The sequence below is a fragment of the Phalacrocorax carbo genome, chromosome Z (genome assembly GCF_963921805.1).
Source record: "Phalacrocorax carbo chromosome Z, bPhaCar2.1, whole genome shotgun sequence".
In the NCBI taxonomy this organism is placed as follows: Eukaryota; Metazoa; Chordata; class Aves; order Suliformes; family Phalacrocoracidae; genus Phalacrocorax; species Phalacrocorax carbo.
Genome location: NC_087548.1, coordinates 21,003,310 through 21,027,437, shown reverse-complemented (window position 1 = coordinate 21,027,437; position 24,128 = coordinate 21,003,310). Strand labels below are relative to the sequence as shown.

At 41.7% G+C, this 24,128-nt stretch overlaps 1 protein-coding gene across 1 annotated transcript; it reads left to right on the top strand.

Moving 5' to 3' along the window:
* The first annotated feature begins 744 nt into the window (after positions 1 to 744).
* Positions 745 to 23,517, top strand: CDC20B (cell division cycle 20B). Its single transcript, XM_064438808.1, is given in 12 exon segments — positions 745 to 762; positions 874 to 1,090; positions 2,716 to 2,837; positions 6,986 to 7,092; positions 8,951 to 8,955; positions 9,785 to 9,895; positions 11,551 to 11,741; positions 12,581 to 12,666; positions 15,912 to 16,155; positions 17,233 to 17,358; positions 17,862 to 17,991; positions 23,354 to 23,517. Coding segments are annotated over 12 exon segments (1,521 nt in total).
* The last annotated feature ends 611 nt before the right edge of the window (positions 23,518 to 24,128 follow it).

The following is a 24,128-nucleotide window of genomic DNA, read 5'->3' as shown; positions in this document are numbered from 1 at the left end:
TTGTAGTCTGCATCTAATTTTTTTTTCAGAAATAAGAGAAAAATTACAAGACTTAATGTATTATAAGTATTTCCTGGAGTACCTAATAATGATCCAGAAGCCTATTATACTTGCTGTGCTTGCTTACTGTTGTTACTTTCACTGTTTTCCCTAAAACATTGTTTTAAAACTGTCTGAAAAAGAAAATACTGTGTTCTATATTATCAAAGCTTTTACATTTAAAATTTTGATACCTTCTTATCTTTTATGTTTCTTCTCACATAAATTGCTCTGTGGATGAATTTTAAAGTAAGAAATATAAATCTGCCATTTAACGTCTATTTGCTATACGTTAATGTATTAAAAACACATACAAAATAAAAACACAAGCAAGCCAAAGCAGTGGTGAGATTTAGACGTCAGAAGCAAGCTAAGTTCGTCTTTGGGTGAAGGTCAGAAAACCAGCCTGCTTCCAGACAGACAACATGTGGGTTTGCCCAAATGCCCACCTCTCAGGAAAGACCAGACCCAGGATCCTATGCTGAATGTCTGAAGATGCCTTGGGTCTTTCAAAGGCCAGTGCTGTAGCCTAGTGCATGAATGACACAAATCTAGTTTTCTTCTCTGCCACAGGCTTTCTGTGTGACAGCTGATTCAGGGGTACTTATCTGACCAGAAACTTTTGTTTCTTTCTATTTTTTTACCCCTCACTCTTTCTCCATGCAGGTGACTGGCTGCTGGAGTAATCCTTAGCCCATCATCCCCATGGCCTGCTGCTCTGAGGTGGGCTGAGCCCACGTCACGTGGCAGAGGAAAACTTGAAACAGCATGAAGGGACAGAATGATATTAAGCCATGACTAATTGTGGTGTTTTGTCTCCTTTCACTTGTGCAGGCCCTAGGCTCAGAAAGGACCACATACTCCAGGTTCAAGAGCTCCATTAAGAGGAAGCTGGCGACCAGGGCGCCTGCGGCGACCAGCCCTGTTGTCACAAGATGGCAGCAGCCGCACGCGAGAGGCTGCGCAGAGGAGCCGAACAGGGCCCGTTGTGTGACCTGTATTTGTGCCTCCGCGGGGCCTCAGTTCATCAGCATACCTGGGAAGGCTCCGGGTCAGACAGGATGCAAAGGAACATTTTTATATAGAGGATGGCCTCGTGCAGGGACTTTTGAAATAACCTGCAGCACGGAATTAGTGTAAGGTGTGCGTTGGTATCCTGCCGTGTCCCAGCTGTCAGGGGCTTTGGGTGTGGTTTTGGGTGTGCAGCAGCAGCAGTCTGTGCAGAACTTCACGGGCAGAGCAAGTGCAGGGCCAGTATCCTCTCAGCATGAGTATGCTGCTGTCATGAGAGAAAAGCTGGGCCTGAGGTTCCTGTTACCAGTGCGCAGACAGCCTAGGACAGCAGGTCATACTGAGAGCTGACATCAAGGCGGGTGAAGGGAAAGAGACCAAAGCCTCATCCCCAGCCAAGCAATGTCTGCTGCAAACCAGTCTTTTTTTCCTCTGTGATGGGGGCTGTATTGATCTGGATTTAAGTTGCACTGGGCTGTAACAGTGCATAGGGTTTGTTGCTTCACCTTTGTATCTGGAATAGTTAACAATAACTGACAGCAGAGCAGGAGAATTTATACAGGCCTTTCCCCTTCCCTTCCTTCTGCTTCTCCTTTGCCTTACACATAGCTATCACAGATCCAGCCATAACTGCAGAACTTGGACCAGTCTGCATGCCTGGGTGTGGTATAGTGTATGCTCACTGAAGGAGAAGCTTGCCCTCTGTCATTGTTTCTCCACCAATGTGTGAGGCGTCAGGTCTTGACAAAGGGACAGAGGCCAAGGGACACTCACACTCAACTTACCTCAGGGAGAGACTTATCTGAGGGCCATTCAGAACACATCAAACGTAGAGTACTCTGATTTGGTCTGGCGAAGAGCGACGCTAGGGGAGGCTGTTTGTCAACAACAGTGGGAGCTGAGGAAGTTTAAATGAGCCTTTGAACTCACTGACCCCTTCTTCCAGCAGTGCTAGGGGAAAGCAGGGAAGGGTTTACAAGTTGCATGTACAAGAAGAGCTTCCTGGAAGATCTAGGGAACTAAACAAGGCTCAATTCTTGATTAATAATTGAAATCTTTAGAGAGCAAATAAAAGCTGCTGTTTAGTGTTCAGGGTGTGTTCCGACGATGCCATGGCTGTTGGTCGGAAAGTGCAATTCTATCTTCTGCTAAGCAGAATGCCAGAACTGTTCAATAATACCTACCCAGCTGTAGATAACTTAGGTTCTAAAACAAGGTGAAGTCTTTCCTTCTTCAGTTACTAGAACAAGAAGTCCTGCATGGTCTGTACTAGCAATGGTGAAAGCCTGTATGGTTCTGGAAAATCAGATATTGATTTACTCTGGGGTAGGATCCTGTGTAACCGGTCAATAAATCTAAGGCTGTATATGAGCTGCAGTTGTAAACAGGCACTCTTTAAAAATGGAATGATCAATCTGACCTTTTTTTAGACACCTCTTTTAGGATAAGGTGAATAGTGCTGTAGAAATGTCTCTTTCCCTACACTGACAAAAGGAAAGCAGGATTACTGGTTCAAATGCCAGTATTTGCATTGTCCCACTTAGTGTGTCAAATTTGCTTTTAAAGTACTGCTACTATGAAATCAGCGATATTCTGAAAAGTCCTTGACAGATTTCCCTGTGTCTGGTTTTTAAGATATTGTTTCCATTAAAATTGTTTTTCCAGTGATACCTCAGGTGCCTAAGAAATTCTCCACCATGAAAACCATTGTGACTCTAACTAGCAGTCATGCAACAAGGGGCTTGGAAGGGAGGAATAACAGGAGAGCTGACATGGAAAAGAAGCAGGTGAGTAATGCAACATTGAAATGCACAGATAGGATATTTGCTTTCCTGGTGCGGGTTTTTTTAACCTTCTTTTGCCTGGAATCCGTTATGTGGATACTACCTTACTGACATGGAGAACAGTAACAAGAGGAGGCCCATTTAGGAAATGCCTGCTAAAGAAATGTCAAGAGCAATTGTTTTGTCATTCGATTCAGCTTCTCTCCCCTTCCTCCAGGCTATCATCCTGCAAACTAAAATTGAAACCAAGCTAATGAAGCCCTCAAGATACGTTTGTTACCTTTGAGGGAAACCATATATTGTAAAAAATACGCATGAGAAGCATGAATGACTCAGTTCTCCACTTGCTTTAATAACCACTATGTGTGAAGATCACTTCTTCAGTTGTGCAGGATGTAGCTGTTCATTTTGTCATGTAGACAGAATGATGTGCTATGAAAAAGTTGCCAAAAAGTAGCTTTCTGAGAAAAAAAATATTTGTCATGGCAATAGGAGGTCAGATTTTTGGCCAAGGATGAAGAAACACGTGGAATCTGCCTAACATGTGAAACAAAGACTTTAGATCACTTCCCATTTAGGTGTGGTTTTCTATTGCTGTACACTTTATCCCTCAATTTTTCCTAGTGGACACTGGCACACCAATATGTTTTCTTTTTAGGCATTATCCATTGCTTTTTGGTCATCTTAAGTAAACTTATGCTCCAGCCACCGACCTGCTTCTGTTCACTAACTTCTTGAAAATTGACTTCTTATGTGAAGCATGGTTATACTTGTCTGTATTATTAGAAGTTATTACCATAACATAACACTGAAAACCACCTATTTTAGTGCTATCTAATTGTGACTGTTCATATTTTAAGTTGTAAACTTTTAGTCAGTGACCACACTTTTTCTTGTGCTCTGTTTTCCTTGATTGCACCAGTTGTTTGCCAGTACTGAAGAGGCTGATAGCTGTTTTCACATTACTTTTTTGACCATAACCGTTGAGTAAGGAGGCTTCAGAGATGCATACTCAATATCCTTGCTTATGGTGGTTTATAATCCTTAATTAATAATACTGAGAAGTTTCTGTGAGGCTATCAAGCTCAACTTCTAAGAAAAGGAGGTAGTGTCAGACAGGTGGGCTAACAGGCTTGTTGATTGATATCTTTTAATAATTGTACTCTTGAAGGTCATTGGATCTTGGAAAAAGGCCATGCTTTTACATCATTCTGGGAAATCTGGTCCTCAGGGCAATCACTTCTCTTTCTAAATAAGCAAAATAGTCTGGAAAATCCTCCTTTTATCAACAGTTCTTTCTTCCTTCAAGAAAAAGGATCCTCCTTCCTTTCTGCTGCCCTCCTCCATGGTCTGACTGAAGAGTCTGTGAACTATGGAATTGTTAAAATACAAAACTCAATGAATATAGGAATCTTAGTTGAATCTACACCACAGAGAAATTTAATAAAACTTTTTTGTGAGGTGATAAGAATTTTCTATGACATAATATACATAAAACATTATTTCTTCCTTAAAATATAATGTTTTTTAAAAGATAAGTACATGTCATTGTCTTCACTCTTAGTCACAGAGTCATAATATAGTCTGGGTTGGAAGGGACCTTTAAAGTTCATCTTGTCCAACCCCCCTGCCATAAGCAGGAACATCTTTAATCCGATCAGGTTGCTCAGAGCCCTGGCCTGCCTGAACTTGAATGTTTCCAGGAATGGGGCATCTACCACCTCTCTGGGCAGCCTGGGCCAGTGTTTCTCCACCCTCATTGTAAAACATTGCTTCCTTATATCTAGTCTGAATCTACCCTCTTTTAGTTTAAAACCACTGCCTCCTGTTCTGTTGCTACAGACGCTGCTAAAAAGCCTGTCCCCATCTTTCTTGTAAGCCTGCTTCAAGTACTGAAAGGCTGCAATAAGGTCTCCCCGCAGCCTTCTCTTCTCTAGGCTCAACAACCCCAACTCGCTCAGCCTTTCTTCATAGCAGAGGTTTCCAGCCCCCTGATCGTTTTTGTGGCCCTCCTCTGGACCTGCTCCAACAGGTCCATGTCTTTCCTGTGCTGAGGGTTCCAGAGCTGGATGCAGCACTGCAGGTGGGATATCAGGAGAGTGGAGCAGAGGGGCAGAATCACAACCCTCAGCCTGCTGGCCACACTGCTTTTGATGTTGGCCTTCTGAGCTGCAAGCACACATTGCCTATTCATGTCTGGCTTTTCATCCACCAGTACCCCCAAGTCCTTCTCTGCAGGGCTGCTCTCAATCCCTTCATTCCCCAGCCTATATTGATAGTGGGGATTGCCCCGACCCATGTGCAGGACCTTGCACTTGACCTTCTGGAACTACATGAGGTTCATGTGGGCTCACTTCTTGAGCTTGTCCAGGTTCCTCTGGATGGCATCCCTTCCCTCCAGCGAGTCAACAGCACCACTCAGCTTAGTGCCATTTGCAAACTTGCTGAGGGTGCACTGGATCCCACTGTCCATGTCACTGATGAAGATATTAAACAGTGCTGGTCCCGATATGGACTGTATGTCAGCCTTCTGTGTGTCAGCCTTTCACCTCTACAGTGAAGTGACTTATGTAGAATTACACTGTAATTTACAAGCAGGAGTTGAGTTAGAACTAAGATATACAGAGTTCTACATCTACAACCATTTCCTAAAAGTGAATGTGGGTGTCATTGAGTTAACATTGTGGGATGACCAAAACCCAAGTTCTTCCTAAAACCATTTGTAAGTTAGTCTTGGTTAAAACCATGCAAAAGTCTATTAATCTTCTTGGATATAGTAATTAATGGCTATTTAATTTATGCTGCCTGGTAGCATAAAGGGATGGAATGCATTGAAAATAAAATCTTCTCACATTCCAGGGAACATGTGTGGTCTCTTTGTGGGCCAAAAGATTACTTCCTTGTATACACAATTGGTTTTCCACAGAAATGTCTGCACTTATTTTGGAGGGACAAAGATCCAAGCAATCTGATCAGCTTTCTGCCAAGTTGTCTATATAAATCATACAGAAAGTGCCTCTCAAAGCTGAAGGCCTGCTGTAAAACAGCTGGGATATATAAAGGAGGAACACTTTTTTTTTCTAGCTATGTTTTTGTAGGATGTTTCTTATCATGATTGCAACAGGGTTTTGAAGAAGAGTAACACTGAATGTGCTTGGAAGGATAGGTTTCACAGACATCAGAGGAAGAACATACTAATCTTGTGTGGCTGGTAAAAACATCAGCTGCATTTCCACCTGACTGTAAATAAAGAATTACAGACCAGACAGAACAGCTGGCATCAGAGCATTCAACTCAGTGAACATTTTAAAGAGATGCATGTTACTAGGGATTGGTGAAGACATTCATATCCTGAGTGAGCTGATGTGAGCCTTTGCCTGAATCTTGGCTAAAGGCCTAAGCTAATTTTTTTTAAAAATGAAGAAGTTCCAATAACAACTCAGATCTCCCTTTTCTTATCTTTGTCTGCTGCATCATCTGTTTCTTTGACAGCCAAGAAAATAATAATGTAATTATAAAAATGTTATTCCTCTGAGATGCCATGCATATATTTTCAGTTTCATATTGTAATACTTGTTTAAGGAATCGGATCATGGAGTCCAGGCTCTGGGACCCTGGTTTGAGAGTGGACTCCAGCATCCAGTAGTCCTCATGCTGGAATCAGTGGCCTTGCAGTGTATGCATCACAAAACTGATCTTCCCTCACAGAGCAAGCCTGAGGCATCAGACTTACTGTCTGCTTGCAGAAAACATGGCATTGTATGCTGGTAAAATTAGCCCAAATGCCAATTCAGAAGAGGACAAAAGGGTGCTAAAGTTTGGCAGGTGACCTGTGGTAGTACTTAGAGATGTGCAGGGTCAGGGACCTCTTCCACTGGTAAGATGCCCTTGTTCAAACAGCTTTGTTGAAGTTTGTGTGATCATTAGCAGTGAATTGGTATTTTATGGAACGAAAGATGGTGGGTCAAGTTAGAGCACATGATTTGGACACTGGTATTCTGTATTTGTAACTGATCTCCCATCCCAAGCTGTTTTGAAGATTTTATGTATCAAGTGTTGAGCCCTTTGATGGGAATTGTGTTATCCATGACAAATACATTTTTTGACAGATTTCTTCATTCAGTCATGTTTTCACTTCAATGTATTGGCAGAAATGTCCTTCTCAGCTTCCAGTGATCCAGGAGGTTGGATATAGCATTGCAGAAAGTGGTGACATGAAGGTCTGTGAAAATATCAGTTCTGGAAAGCATCTGGAAAGGTATGTTCCAATATAGCAAATATTCTCATGCACACTGAACAGTAAGATACAGCAGGCTGCCTCTGTACTGGAAAAGCAAGTGCATTTGCCTGTTCCTACAAGTTTACAGAATAATACAAAGTGGCTGAGGTCTATGCTGCTCTGGGCTACTTCTATAGCTCCCACCACCTGTGAAGAGATAGTACTCCACCACTTCCAGTATGGTTAACCCAAGGTATTTTACAAGGCTGTCCTTTGGGCCCCAACTGACACATCGGTGGCCCTAAAACTTTATTTTCCTTTCAGCTTTTCAGTTTCAGAACCCTACAAATAATGTGGGGTTGTGCTGCAGAAAGGGCACAGCATATGTATCGTATGGACTGTTGGGTACATGAGAGTGCAACACATGCAGAGATGGTAGGGTCCTGTTGCTCCCACCTGTCAGGAAAGGTAGCTGAAGCAAACTGTTGCTAGCACTGCCTCTGGTTTCTTCTGTGGGGCAGTTGGTTGATTTGCTCCAAAAGATATCCTAGGAATGAATGATCATAAGGGAGTGTGAATGGGCGTAAGGGAGTGTGAATGATCAGCTGACTGGAAAACAGGTGGTATGTGAGGAGCTAAGCTATGAAATAATACAGATATTCCTGGAGTTATCTGAGTATGAGGTGGTTTGTTAAATATCAGAACAATATTTTGTTGTGTTCTGTCTTGGGCAGATGATTTGTTTTGGTATCTGGCTATTTCTGTGTATGATGGGATCTTGCCAGTCAGGCCCTGATTCATGCTCATGTAAAAACAGTAAGAAACAGCTTCCTTATGAATCTGGAGTTCAGCTCCAGGTTTATAGATACCTTTGTTGCTCTTCTCCATGCAAATAAGACTCATTTCAGAGCAGTCAATAGCAACAGTAGAGGGATTAGTCACAGTGGGTTTTCTTTTCTTGATGGCAAATGAATGCAGGTATCAGGAATACTGGGTTTTATTCCACCATCTACTTGTTGATCAAGTGGTCTGGTGTGACATTACTGACCACTTACCACTTCCTGAGTCTCTTTTTGAGAAGTGACACAAACATGTGGGGGCTGAAATACCATCAAAAGTCAGTGATACCTGCTAGTCCCCAGGCAAAATAGCACAAAATGGTGTAATGAAGCTTAATTTCTACTCATTAAAAAGCCCCTTAGGCACATTCATGGGTCTGTCAAGTATGTGAATACAGCTGAAAGTGTGATCAGTATGAATTTGGGTTAGATCAGTTACTCATGAGAGAAGGGAAATCTGAAATGAGTTACAGAGATGATTTAATCCTTTATATCTCACTGCTCAATACCAGCTACCAATGTTAAAGAAGAAAAACATTTTCAGAGTGTTTCAGTATGTGTTGCCATTCATCCAACTGTTAAAATTAAGTGCCTTAGTTTTCCTGAATGATCTTACTTGGCCAGGTTCAGAAGGGATTGGTAAAGTGTTCAAAGATTTTTCTTTATAGAGAAATCTCATTTCAGTGATATTAGACCTTTTTAGGGTTAAAATGCAGTGTTACATAACCCATTGAGCAGGTCTGAGGTAGTAATTTGTGCGAGCTTTCTTGATTTTTCAACTCCACAAAATTTTAGATACAGAATAAAATCACTGTGGCCTGCTTCTTGCTCACCTTCAGTCTTTGGAGAGAGAGGGGTTACCATAGCTGTGAGGGAGAACATTTGTTGTCTGGCAGAAATAAATTTTGGATTAGGGGAGAAGGTTAGGACAGAGTAGGGAAGGACTGTGTTGAAGTTGTTCTCCACAATTTGTCATTGGAATTCCATATGAGATGTTTATTTTTGTATTTAAGTTACAGAGTACAAAAACTTTGTCAGTGTTGAATTTTTTTGAACAGAGAAGGTCAGTTGCAGAGATAAGTAAAGTCTTCTGCCCCTGAAACTTTTGATATTCATTCTAAATACTCCTCTCTGGAGAGTAATTAAAAAGGCAAGTCAAAACAGAGTGAAAAGCACAGAAGTGTCAATCTCCAGCTTTCTGCTCTGCATGTTACAGCAAGGTAATTTATTATATGTAAAAATCTAGCATTAAATGACTCACAGTGCTAATGATCTGGCTTTTTTGCTATGATGTTTAGGAGTTCTTGCAGCATGTTGAAAACAGTGACCACAAAGGATGACTCTTCTTCTTGCTTATACTTGTATTTGCTTTTGTTTCTCACTTATGCGTTGTCACAAACTTAGTGTGCTGTGATCAAAGGGTGTGTGCTTTAAAAACCTTTTCCTGTGGTGGTATTGATGGGAGAGATGTTTTGGTGGGAAAATAACACCAGAAAGCAAAAAAGTTAATTGCTCTATGAGGAGGTTTTAATTAGGAGAGCACGTATGAAACATTCTGCTACTAACAATTTTTGACAGAAAACTAAGGTGAAAAAGACAAAACCCCCCACATTCTGTATTGAGCTGTGGTACAATTTAAACAAAATATAGCAGACCCCATTCTCCATTCTAGTGGACTAAATCCATGGAGGTTTGAAACAGGTGGTAAAAGGTGGCTTTCACCTAGTTTCGTGTGTCTAGTGTTTTGAGCCTACCCAGGATAAATTACGCTCTTCTGGCCTCCTGTGGACCATGGAGAGACAAATATAGTAAGAATGTGAAAGGCTTAGGCCTGAGAAAAACTGGTGGTGCTTTGCATTACTGATTTGTGTGTGATACATCTTCATATACAGGGTGTCAAGAGGGGACCCAGAATGAGTTTAGAGCTGTTATCATCATGAAGTCTTCCATACCATTGGAGCCTGAAGTGAGGCTTCATATTACTGGCTTGCACAATGATTACTGTGAGTTAATTTCTCCTTTGTGGTAGTTTTTGCAGAGATTTGGAATTCTTATATTATGTATGTTATGTTTCAAGAAAGATGGTGAAGATGTCTACCTTTCACATAAAATGGAAATGCTGCAGGACATATGCATGATGTCATTTTTCTTATAAGGATAAAAACTGCCTGTCCCAGGATGGAGATCTGACTGATCAAACCCTATAATCAATACTTCCTAACTCTCATGCAGTTTCCTTCAGCTGTAGATCTCAATACAACTCTCAAATCAAACCAATACACTTGCTTCCACTTAATTTAGTTAAATGTTTAAGCTATCAGCCTTGGATAACTAGCAGCCGGTCAGTACAGCAGCAACTTTATTGAGCAGACTTGGAAATCTCATATTTTGGGAGACATCAGTGACATGGTTTATTGTTTGGATGATAGATACATTCTGAACTGAATTCTTACATATGTTTTTGGTGGTGCACCAGCAAAAATTAAACATGTCAAGTTACACATGAGCACCCATGAATCTCTGGTCTACAGCAGCAAATACATATTTTAATACTTCATAAGATCTAATGAACAATGTTGTATGTGCAAGTGTTCATAATTGTCCCTGTGGAGGTTTTTTTCAACATATCCTTGCAAGTGTTCATGTATGTCTGTGAACAGGACAAAGGTTTGTTAGCACGATTTACACTGATTGTGCACAAGGTGTGTCCCAAGACTAACAGCACTAACAGAAATCTTTGGAAGTGGTTTCTTAATACTTATTTCTGGCTGCATCAACCAGGGCTGTAGTCAGATAGCTGACTGACAGATTCAGCTGTTCTTCAGAGTGATTTTAGTTACCAAAATATGATGTCAGACCTTGGCCTATGGTAACAATCTTCTGTGCTTCAGGGGTCATTGCAGAATGACTTTTAAACTGCCCTAAATGGACAGCTGAGGATTTCCCTTGACATGGGAAAATATCCTGGGTTGGTATCAAATGTTGTATACCAACTTCTTCTGGCCCACCTGACATAGCAGGCTGTTCTGAGGCTAATCTCTGTAGTCACTTGCTTTACCAGGATCTGCAAGTGCAATGCACCCAGCATCAGGGGCAGAGGAAACAGTATTTCCATCATATGCTTGCTAAGCAAGCTCTGCAGGTGAGGAGGAGAATTTTCCTAATTCCTTTCTGCATTTTTTTCCTGTCACGTGCAGGGTAAATGTTATCATTAACCTGAGGATGTAGGACAGAGTGTAACGTAGTCTCTCTCCTATGTGTTTCTCAATAACAACAATTACCTTGGGACAAGGGTGTTTTTGGAACTGTACCTTTTGGTGGAGAAGCCTCATTCCTGGTGGCAGAAATTAGAGTAAGTGATGTGGTGATCCAAAATGCAGGGTGATAGATTAAAAAATTCTGGTGGGGAAGCTGTAAGTCAGATCCTGTTGTGCAAACATACCAATTTGTGGAGATTAGCCTTATGAAGACCTTGACTTGTTAGAGATCTTTCCTTCATGTAAGAGGAGTACTTGCTAGTAATGGTTTATAGAAGCATTCTCTTAAAGTTTTTCCATGGCTATTAAAAAAAATCTTTTTCTCCCAAACCATACTCCCCCTCACTCCATCGTATCACCTATAACTTTTTTTGCAGTAATTTTTAGTAGCTTTCTTCTAGATCTAAACATACTGGACTGGAGCCTTGAAAGTCTCATTGCTATTGCTGTAGGACCTGCTGCACACATCTGGAATGGAGGAACTCTTCAAGCCACCAAATGCATTGATTTGAATTCCAGTTCTAAATACATTTCATCTCTGGCTTGGATAAAAGAAGGAACTTGCCTTGTGATTGGCACCAGTGATGGAGAAGGGCAAGTACTAGCTAATTTACTTTTGAGGCTTCCTCCATTTTTAGCTAAAGTGGCCACAAGACAATTTGATACTGATTTTTTTAAAGGAAACAAATGAAAAAGATTGCTTAAACTACAGAAGAACTCTGCTGGAGACAATATATAGCATTTCCTTGTATCATGCTGTACCTTACCAAATGGCTTAGTGACATCCAGTGTTATTTATATGGAATGGGTCCTCTGAAGCCACTAAAAAGCTGATGACTGAATTAATGATTCAGTTGTCCAGAGGCAATCAGATTTTTTCCACCAGTAAGAGGAACTCTTTCATTAAATTACTCACAGGCTACTTTTTCTTCTCTCTCTCTTGCTAAGATCACTCTAGTGATCAGTGCTTTGAGAACTCAAGCCAAAACTCTCCTTATGGATTCACACATGAGGATTTAACTTCCATGTGATTAATATACATACCTCTTAGCCTGCTGTTGTAGTGCTATTATCAAAAGATTCTTGTGGGACTTTGGCTGAGATGCTGGATAATATGGGCACCTACCTGCTGCAGTCCTGAGTCAGCAATCTGAAGGTACTGAAGGCTAGTGGTTCCAAATACTGCTATGTAAGTATATTTCTTTAAACTCAGAGATGTGCATTCCCTTCAATCCTGTCTGACTTCAGCATCACTGATAAAGGTGCCAAAATTTGGAAATACTCCTTCTTGTCTTACTTGTGAAATAAATGAGCTTGAGGTTTTCCATATGTCAAATCAGAATGGAGCAGTGGCTTACTTGCAAACAAATTAAGAGAAAAAAGTCTTCCTTCATTTTGTTGTTAAATATTTAATTCTTGTTTGTTTTGGATTGGCAAATGTGGGACATTGAAACCAAAAAGAGGTTGAGAAATATTTTTGGTCACCTGTTTGTAGTTGGAGCTTTGAGCTGGAATAATTTATATTCTGAGCAGGTGAGTGGTATAGTATATTCCCAGAAAGTCCTGCTGCTTTTACTTATATGAATGTCCCATTCATTTGAGCTGTTTTTATTGGTTTTGCTCAAAGGTGATTTATCCTGTCCCTCTACTTATTGGCCATCTCAGAAATCACATGTAGATTTACTGTGTGGCAGGAAAGCAGCCAAAGGGGATTTTGCCTGCCTCCTTAGTCTCTGTTCCTTACTCTCCTTCCAGAAAGCTGTCACCACTTGCAGAATTTCACTAGGATGTGGAGGCTGTGGCCCTGGTTTTGTGCAAAGCCTGAGCTTGAAATGGTGTTGTCTCCAGTGGGTCCGGACTCCCAGAATCATAGCCTGCCTGGTGCCAGGGAGACGGCATGTAATTTAGACTGCCCCTCCATTGATATCAAGATTGCAGCTGTCTTTTCAGACACAGTGAAACACAGCTGGTAGAGCTGCATACCCCTCTAGCTGTGTATCTACAAGGGAAGGCCAGCTCATTGTTATGCACAACCGATGGAGGACTGAAGTGGTTAACCTTTGCTTTGCTAAGGGTGAACTTTATACTAGCTGGTGAATTTTTTATATTCAGGAATCATTTCAATATGGTGACTCAGATGATGAGGATCAAGTGTTCTCTTTTGTGGTTTCTTCCTTCCACTTTCTCTTTGAGATCTTTGACTCAGACTTGAAGGAGCTGAGGGGAGACTTGTTTATGATGGATGCTTCTACAATTTTAAAATCATGTGATAGTCTTCTGTTTGACTTAAGTGCAGAAATGATAGCAAGGGTGGACTGATTTTATTGTTAAACTAAAATGAAACTAGTATCTCTGGATAGGAACACTAGAGGTAGTGTTGTGGCTTTTGATTGTATTACGTCTGCTGGGTGGAGTGATACCAGCTGGACAACCAGTTAATAAAATGCTGTCGCTGCAGTAGGTACACTGTTAAGTTGCAAGGATGCAGTTAGAACATCCTGCCAATGCCAAGTGGCATACCTTATTACAGTAAGCATTAGTTTCAGTTGCATTTCAACTTGGCCAAAGGAGTGAAAACAACAGAAACTTAAATTACAAATCTTTCTGAGTGGAAATTGATGATAAAATTAATGATGCTACAATTAATTGTGCTACTTTGGGATTACATACTAATTTCTGTTGTTAAAAATAGTCCAACAACACATCATCCTGAACCTGTAAATAAATTTCAGTACCATAAATTAACCTGTCACAAAAAAGTTCACCTTGTTTTTAGCAAAACATATGCCATCTTAAGGGTCAACAGGATATAATTCTGATTTCTTTTTACACCAAGTGGGGAAATGTACTTTCAGCCTGGATTCTCAGGAGCCCAGTTCGTTCCCACTCATACCACTAGAATTACTGAAAACCTTAATGTGGCCAAAGTGGGCAATTCAGTTCTGTTTCTCTTGATGTGGTGGGTTGACCTTGTCAGGACACCAGGTGCCCACCAAGCTGTTCTATCTCTCCTTTCCCTGTCAGGATGGGGACAGGGAGAAAATAAAATGGGAAAAACTCTTCTGGGTCAAGGTAACGGCGATTAAATAAGGCAAAAACAAAGGCTGTGTGCAGAAGGAAAGGAAAACAAAAGCTTTATTCTCTACTTGCCGTCAGCAGGCAATGACCAACCACTTCCCAGGAAGCAGGGCTTCAGCACCTGAAGCAGTTGTTCTGGAAGACAAATGTTGTAATAACAAGTGCCCCCCGCCTCTCCCTTTTCTTAGCTTTTATTGCTGAGCAGATGTCATATGGTATGGAATATCCCTTTGGTCACTCTGGATCAGCTGTCCTGGCTGTGCCCCCTCCCAAAATCTTGCCCACCCCCAGCCTACTGGTGAGGGGGAATGCTGGAGAGACAGCCTTGATGCTGTGTGAGCACAGCTCAGCAGTGGCCAAAGCACCGGTGTGTTGGCGACATCCTTCTAGCTACCAATACACAGCACAGCATGATGAAGGCTGCTGCAGGGAAAACTAACTCCATCTCAGCTGGAGTTAATACACCCAATATACTTGTTTAGTTTTTCTGCTTATTATTTAGTAGGAAACATCTGTATAAAACTTCAGGAGGCGAATGATTATGCCTTTGTATATAAAGCATATATTCCCATTTATTTCTGTAGGTATTTTCCACAAAGATGTGCTTAATATTCACTGGAGCACTGCTTGGGTGGAATATTTCATGCTTTCGTGAATTTCAAGAGCTTGGCAAGTCCATGATACAAGCACAACAGAATGACGTTTCTTGCAGTCAGTCAGTTTTGTGTGTGCATTGTTAGAGCTTCCAAATCACTCAGCTTGGATCTGGAAGATCTTTAAGAGCCAGTATTGGAAAGTATTCAGTCATTATTGCCTTAAATCAATCTATTGCAGTAACATCAGATATGTGCTTCTCAGATACCCAGAAAGATGGTATTGAACTTGCTGATTTTGTCAATGTCATCGTAATAGTTGCAAGTGTGAATTCCCAGCAGGAAGCTCTTCTGTTTTGTCATAGGTTTAATAAAAGAAATATCCATAGAAAGGCAGGAAAAGAAAATGCACTGCAAGGTATTTTCAATATTTTCAGTGCAATTCTACTACTGATGTGTAAAACCCATGTCTGGGAGCCAGGTATTTCTTCCTTTGGTAGACTGGTGATACTGGCTGTAGAACCATGCATCCATTTCCTAACAGACAATTGGTACAACAGTGTCAAGCTGTGCAGATTTTCTTTAAGCCTGGAAGTGGGAAGGAGAAAGGACACGAGGGAAGGGGTAGAGCCAAACAACACACTGTTATTTGCTAGTAAGCCCTTTCTCTGAGCAATGCAGTTTTACACTGCCTCATTTTTGGTCCTGGAGTCATATCTGGCCTTGGTAAAAATCATCTTGCAAAACAATTTTTCATTAAGGAGAGGAAATAGTTCACATTAAATCACTTCACAGTTGAACAGGGTACAGATTAGTGGCATACAATGCAATATATCTTGAGGGAACTGAAAAGCATGGGAGAGAATAGGTATTCTGCCTGGTTTGAACTGAGCAGCTGCTTGGCTCCTTTCTGTTGTAAGCCACCTCTGCAGCCAGGGTCTGCTTTTGAGAGTTGGTTTGTGTTTCCTTTTACTGAAATACCGTTGTTCTGCAGACACATTTCACTCTGATGTGGTTTGCTTCTGAAACCACAGAAGAAACATCAGTGTGATAATGTAGCTTGTCTTATTTAACATTAAACACATGCTGTCTTTTGTCATCTATATTGGTTCACGACTAGGATCTATTCATCACCATGATGTTCGGGCCGCGCAGCACCATGTTGGGACTCTTTGCCAAAACACACAAAGCATTTGCAGCCTGAAATGGTCGCTAACCAACTGGTTGCTGGCAAGTGGGTCTAGTGACGGTATATTGAATATCTGACCTAGTGATCCTGGTGTGAAATTGCAGTCACTACCACCGAAAACCATACCTCATTCCTCAGCAGTTAAGGTATATGGAGGAGGAATGTCTGCTTTTTTATATTTGCTTTCATGAAATCACATTATTGATGTGGACAGTTAGGGTATTTTTCAGACTATCTTATTGATATCTATTGGTTTCTTTTCCCTGTCTCTGATGCAGTTAATTTTAAGACCAGTTCTCGTCATTCCAAGTCATAGATAAGTTTGCTAGGCCTTTGATTAGGAAATTTTAGTAAATTAGTAGGCCTTTGTAAATATAATGCCAAATAGAAATAAATTTTACAGCGTTCTCCTCTATCTCTCTGCCTTGCACAGAAAAGTTTGGTAGCATAATACTTACAAGTTAACAAATGAATAGTTTCAGTTTTTGAAGCTTTGGAAAATTCTCGCTGCTGCAATTAATTTAAATATATGGTTTCTTTTGCCTTGCTGTCCATATTTTCATATCCCTGCTGGTAGCAAATAAACTGAAGTGGGAAACTGGAAATGAGACAATTTAAAATTCTTAATCTTTATGAAGTCCCAGTCTGTGTGGGAAAGAGGACAGGTATTAGCAATAAGAGGCAGGGGAGTCCAGCACTTAAAAGCTGTTTATCCTCCCAAAAGAGTCTAAGACTGGCTTGAAGCACTGGGGTTAAAGGGTCAGAGGAATTTACTGAAACAGGTGGAACCGAGTTTTTAGTAGCTTTTCTTCAGGTAGAATCTGGGCCTTAGGCATATCCTGGAAATATCTCAGAATAAACCAGGTCTCTTTTCTGTAAGTCATGTTGCTTAGGCTTCTGTGATGGTTTGGCTCAGGTGATAAGACTCTGTCCTGCTGGGTTCTTCTGGTACTGAGATGTGGTCTGTGAAGGGTAAGCAGAGAAGCTGGAGTTTTAGGAGCATATGTGGGACAGTGTAGCCTACTGTGAAGCAATAGCAAGGGAAGCAGCATTTGGAGTTTTGGGATCCTACATTGCTCTGTGTGTACATTCTGGGTGTTTGCTGCAGTTCATTTTTACAACTACGCTTTTAAGCAAAAACCACTCTGTTTTTCCAGTGAACCTCCTAGTGTGTTCTGGCATTTCTTTTCTTTTTTTTTTTTTTTTGTCTTTTTATTTTTTAGGCTATTAACTGGTGTCCTTGGCAGTCCAAAGTCCTTGCTACAGGGGGTGGAATGAAAGATGGGATTTTGCATGTCTGGGACATAAACCGTGAGAAAATAATCCAAAGTGCAGCTACAGATTCTCAGGTGAAATGATGAAATGTCTGCATACTTAGGCTGTGCTCTTCTTGTGTAACTGTGCTCATCTGGCAGACTCCCACTGACCTTGACGGCAGCTCTGTGGTCAGAAGAACAGCAGGATTTTCTCTGGATGTGCAATTGCACTACATTTAGCACTGCAGCGTGTGACTGAACTCAGAAGCAGTTTGTTGTTTCTCATTCACCACTTCTGTCTCCACACAGAGGAGGTTGAAGAGGAGGTGGTCTCACAGCCAGACACTTCTCATCATCTTTTCCTTATTAGCAATAATAGTTTTGGCCAAAACTCTTGGTGTGGAGAGAATGTTGAGGCAGAGGGAAAATTCCCAGAGTGCTGGGGTGAGGTGGAAGAGTCAGAGGGCAAACATCTGTCTCTGGAGTTTAAATATTAGGAGGCAGAGGAAGAGATTCTAAGCTGGAGCTATTACATCTACTGAATGGTATATGTTGACCCATTCTGAAAACTAAAGCAGAATTTTAAATTGCAATAGATTTGTTCCTTGCTCTGGTTACCCAAAACCAGCGAACTGATGATTGGACAAGGCCTTCCTGGAAATCAGATGAAAATATGGAAGTATCCAATACTTATCAATTAATCAGATCTCTATGGAAAGTATTTCAGTTAATAGTTTTAACTATTTAAGTTAAGGATCTAATTAGTGTGTTTTTGCAAGTGCATACCTTATGCATTTATGTTAAAAAAGAGTTAAAAGAGAAGTCACCTACACACCCTCCCTCTGCCTACACACATGTATCCATGTGCACAATCCTGATTACTGGGATTGTAAAGGTTGACTTACTAAGATAATAGTGTAAGTTGCTTCTGTAAAATTCCTTGGCTGTAATGAAGGGATTCTCTCCTATAATTTCCAAGGCCATCCCAGGTGCAGGGTATGGATTTTCACTTCTCCGTAAGGCTTACTAGGCCTGGATTGAGTGTGCCAATGTCAGGTTGCTTCCAATATATTCAGGCTGATGGCCTTCTAGATAACACAAACTAGATATAGCTCTTCATTTTTGCAACTCATTGTGCAAGGGTCCTGAACCAGCTTCCAAATGATGTTTGAAATAAACCTCCATGTCTTATTTATAGCTGTCTGCATTTTAATGAATCATTTTGGCCGTGAAGCAGTGTGGTGCAGCATGTTTCCCTGGGATCATGCTGACAGCTGGAGGAAAGTGGAGTTTCCTTGCAGCACTGTATTGGTCCATGGTGCTGTAGGGCTACGCTCCAAGTTGTACCTTGCTATTAAGCCTTCTTGTTTCTGGTGCTTACTGTCACTCTATCCACTCTATCCACTAATTTTAATTGTTTCAGTGTTAACCTTGTTTCTGGTGCTTGACTTCAAGAGGGCCAACTGTGGCCTCTTCAAAGACCTGCTTGGAGGCATCCCATGGACTAGGGCTCTAGAAGGCAGGGGGGTCCAAGAGAGCTGGGCAGTATTCAAGGACCACTTCCTCTGAGCTCAAGATTGGTGCATCCCCAGGAGGAAGAAGTCAGGCAGAGGAGCCAGGAGACCTGCATGGATGATCAGAGAGCTTCTGGAGAAACTCAAATGGAAGAGGGAGGTTCACAGTATGTGGAAAAAGGGACTGGCCACTTGGGAGGAGTATAGGAATGTTGTCAGGTTATGCAGAGATGTGACGAGGAAGGCTAAGGCCCACTTGGAACAAAATCTGGCAAGGGATGTCAAAGATAACAAGAAGGGCTTCTTTAAATACACCAGCAGTAAAAGGATGTCTGGGGATACAGTGGGCTCACTGCTGAACGAGGAAGGGGCCCTGGCAATGCAGGATGCAGAGAATGCGGAGTTACTGAATGCCTTCTTTGCTGCAGTCTTTACTGTGAAGCTGTCCCTCAGGCATCTCAGCCCCCAGGAGAGAAAGGAAAAATCTGGAGGAAGAAAGAATTCCCATTGGTTGAGAAAGACTGGGTCAGAGATCACCTAGGCAAACTGGATCCTTGCAAATCCATGAGCCCTAATGGGATACACCCATGAGTGCTGAAGGAACTGGTGGATGTTCTTGCTGAGCTACTCTCCATCATCTTCTAAAAGTTGTGGAGGACATGAGGGGTGCCTGAGGATTGGAGGAAAGCAAATGTCACTCCAGTCTTCAAAAAGGCAAGAAGGAGGATCAGGGAAACTATAGGCCAGTCAGCCTCACCTCCATCCCTGGAAAGATGATGGAGCAGTTCATCCTGGAGGTCATCTCCAGGCATGTAGAGGACAAGAAGGTTATCAGAAGTAGTCAACATGGATTCAACAAGGGAAGGTCATGCTTGACCAACCTGATAGCCTTCTGTGACGGCATGACTGGCTGGGTCAATGAAGGGAGAGCAGTGGATGTTGTCTATCTTGACTTCAGTAAGGCATTCAACACTGTCTGCCATAGCATCCTCACAGGCAAGCTAAGGAAGTGTGGGTTGGATGAGTGGACAGCAAGGTGGGCACAGAACTGGCTCAACAACTGAACTCAGAGGGTCGTGCTCAACAGAGCAGAATCTGGATGGAAGCCTGTTACTAGTGGTGTTCCCCAGGGATCTGTGCTGGGTCCAGTCCTGTTCAACATACTCATCAATGACCTGGACGATAGGATAGAGTGTAACCTCAGCAAGTTCGCTGATGATGCCAAGCTGGGAGCAGTGGCTGATACACCAGAAGGCTGTGCTGCCATCCAGCGAGACCTGGAAAGGCTGGAGAGCTGGGCCGAGGGGAACCTCATGAAAGTCAACAGGAGCAAGTGCAAGGTCCTGCACCTGGGGAGGAACAACCCCGTGCACCAGTACAGGCGGGGGGCTGAACTACTGGAAAGCGGCTCTGTTGAGAAGGACCTGGGAGTGCTGGTGGACAGCAAGCTGACCATGAGCCAGCCCTGTGCCCTTGTGGCCAAGAAAGCCAACAGTATCCTGGGCTGCATTAAAAGGAAGGTGGCCAGCAGGTCGAGGGAGGTTATCCTCCCCCTCTACTCTGCCCTAGTGAGACCGCATTTGGAGTGCTGTGTCCAATTTTGGGTCCCCCAGTTTAAGAAGGAAAGTGGTCTAGCAAGCCCAGTGGAGAGCTACAAAGATGACCAGGGGACTGGAGCATCTGCCTTATGAGGAAAGGCTGAGAGACTTGGGTTTGTTCAGCCTGGAGAAGGGAAGATGGAGGCGGGATCTCATCAATACCTATAAATATCTAAAGGGTGGATGTCAGGATGATGGGGCCAGACTCTTTTCAGCAGTGCCTAATGACAGGACAAGGGGCAATGGGCACAAGCTGGAACACAGGAAGTTCCAGCTAAACATGAGAAAAATCTTCTTTGCTGTGAGGGTGCCAGAGCAGTGGGACAGGCTGCCCAGGGAGGCTGTGGAGTCTCCTTCCCTGGAGACATTCATAACCCGCCCGGATGCGTTCCTGTGCCCCCTGCTCGAGGTGTCCTTGCTCAAGCAGGGTGTTTGGACGAGGTGATCTCCAGACGTCCCTTCTAACCCCCACCATTCTGTGATTCTGTGACGTCACTCCTATCCATTAATTTTACTTGTTTTAATGTTAACTGAAGTAATCCAATAGAAGCATCTGAAGTTAAAGAAAAATAAATTATTTGTGCACTGCCTACATTTTCCCAAGTATGTTTTTTTCACACTCACTGACAAGATATGGCCAAAGAAGCTTTGGATTTTTAACCTGACAGCTTACATTTACAAGTACTTTTTGTACCTTATTGCTACATTTAAAGGCATCTATTAAATCCCAGCTATACTTGTGTGCTTTCCTTGGAACCAGGGACTCAGGTGGAATGACAGACTTGTCTTCAACACTAGGTTGTAAGAGGAAAGCACAGGAGAGTCAAAACAAAGATGGGTGGAAGAGAGATAAACAATTGAATTTTGGAAGAAATTGTGCATGTATCAAAATATGTTCAGAAAAAATACTCTGTGTGTGATGATTATGAGATGGTTCTAAGTCAGCCTCAGACACCCTTAACTACTTCAGTTTTACACCCAAAGAAATGAACAGATAAGTCATAACTGAATCTCATTGTTTAATCCTCCTGCAAAATGCTGAAGACCTCAGCTAACAATGAAGTACCATCAGCTACTGTTGAGTACTTTAGCAATTGAGGTTTCCTATTACCGAGCATATTCAGAATAGAATAACCTTTTTATAGCACTGAGTCAGTTTTTGAAATACTTCTGATAGAACTATTACAGTAATTTACTAGAAAAAAAGATTCATTTTGGATGTAAATGTTCTCCCCTTAGAAAAGTTGTTGCAATCAAAGAAAGCATACAAGCAAACAAAATATGTAATTGCTTTGAAAAGTATCTGAATGTGACCCTGAAAAAATTAAATAAAACCAGAAAACTCCACTCACAAGACATGGAAATGAATAATTTCAGCTTTTCTGATTTCTCCCTATCCCCTTCACTTCTTTTTGACTGAAAGTATTAATCAAATTTCAGTCAGTGTTGTGGATAGTTTTGGATGCCTCCAAAGACTACATCCTCAGCTCTTCCTTCAAAGTTGTTACAGCCACTGAATGGAGATAGCATAAAGAATTTGCTGAGTTCTAAACTCATGGTCTTAAATATTAAAAAAGATCATGTACACTTTGATAACTTGAGAAGGAGCAAAGCCTGAAAATGAATCTCTGCTGAAATAATTTAGTGGCGTTGTCAAAATTCTACTCACAATGTTTGGGAGGGACACATATTACTCAGCACCAGGACAGCAGATATTTGCTTTTAGTCACAGTGGCTCCAGAGAACCATTGTAGCAGCTTCATAAAGTTAGGGCAGACTGTCCATCTGCAACAGTGCTGTGGATCTTCATCAGGTACCACTGTGGTAGGTATCAGAGTTTCAGAGGGCTTTACAGTTCTTCACATGTTTATTCTCATAAAATTATTTTGAGCTAGAGAAGTGCTATCCCCTTGTGTTCATGGAGAACTCAGATACAGATAATGGGAGGACACAGGTTACTTAGGGTCATTCAAGTTGGTCACCCAAGACTTGTTTCATACCTTCAAACTTTCTTTTAGGATGTGGTTCATCTGGACTGTTTTAGATGATATACACTATGTCTCAGAAGTTTCTTTTTTCCCCTTGGGTGACTAGCTCAGCTATATGATTGTCAGTAACTAACCCAACCAGAGAAGCTAATGGCCAGTAACTTAGAATAAAAAGGCTTCTAATTTCTCATTCCTCTATGTGCCTAAAAACCTCATGGGTTTGCCTAGCATTGACATTGTGCTAGATGATACAGGAGGTCAATGGCAGAACAGTGAGGTGAATACAGGTCTCAGCAGTCTCAGTTTAGTACCAGACCCTTTCTGCCTTCAGTTCAAATTCAGTTGCTTCTACGGAGGGAGATTCTTGTACAACCAGGTTAATGAGTTTTGTATGTTCTTTGTGCTGCTAGACTGGGGTAGCTTCTGGCCTTCAGTGTCTAGCTCCCAAAGTTTACTACAATTGCAGACAAACTCAATATACAACTCCAATAAATTATTTAGTGGGATCACTTTTAAAAGATCTCATTAGCAGTAATAACTGAGCAGCTGGAGACACTATCTCATTATTTTTGGATCAGCTGCAAACTGTCTGCAGGGCGTGTGCAGTCAGATGGGAAAGCTCAGCCTTGAGACAGATTACCAAACACAGATGAGACTGTTGGTGTAAATGTGTGGGGAATCAAGAGTTCAGGTTCAGTGTTCTCCTTTGACAGAAATGTCTTCTCAATGTGGTGCAGTCCTGGCAGTTAAAGCCTGGTCACTAATAAGAAAATATTGCCTTCAGCTCTTTCTGGATGCAGAAATATTCTATTGATAATGCTAGCTTCCCACATCCTATGCAGCATGTTTTGCTGCTACAGTAAAAATGCATCAAGCCATAGTGGGGGAGGGGGGGATGGGGATGGTGAAAGTGACCAGCAGTGACCAGCATAATCAGTGTAGAATTGTGGTGTATCTTTTATTTTTCTGTATGTATTTTATTTTACAGGTCACAAAGGGAGAGTCCTGCATATAGCCCTGAGCCCAGATCAGAGCAGGCTCTTTTCTGTTGCGGCTGATGTGATAGCTTGTCTGTGGAAGTGCCACGAGTCTGAGGACAGCAAGCACAGCAGCAAGGCTTTTTCGGATGGTTATTTGAGCTCATTCTTGTGACTTCTTTTCCTTGAAAGCAAGTGATTAAATGTATTTAGCCCATTCAATAATTCAAAATATGTGTGTTCCTTCCAATGGAAGCATGGCAAAAGTTAGTACAATTTTTTAAAGAGAAAGCAATTTTCCCCATCAGTCTATCATGTGAAATGTTAGTAGCTTGTCTTACTTACCTTAGAGGAAAAATATTCTAACTCTGAAGAATAACACCGCATTTATTTTCATTAAACTATCAAGCATGGATGGAATCCACTTTGTGCCAGGTGCCAGCATAAAGTCTTAGGTCCCTCTTTTAGCTCTGATTCTTATAAGTAATTTTACATCTTCTTAGCATCCCCATTGGGAACCACATGCCAGTTCATGTAAATTGCCTTGAATCATTCAGAGGCTAGGATCAGCAGAGACCAGTCCAGGGTGTATATATATATAAACATAGATCATGGTACAGAATCTGTCTAAATATTTCTGGAGTGTCAGTTAAACATACAACTGTAACTAAATAGAAATTATTTCTTGGGAATTCTTTATTGGTTTTGTAGTGGTAATGATAATTAGCTTAATTAGAAAATGTCTTTATTGGATTTTTAATTGTTTCCTTTCCTTAAACCCACCTA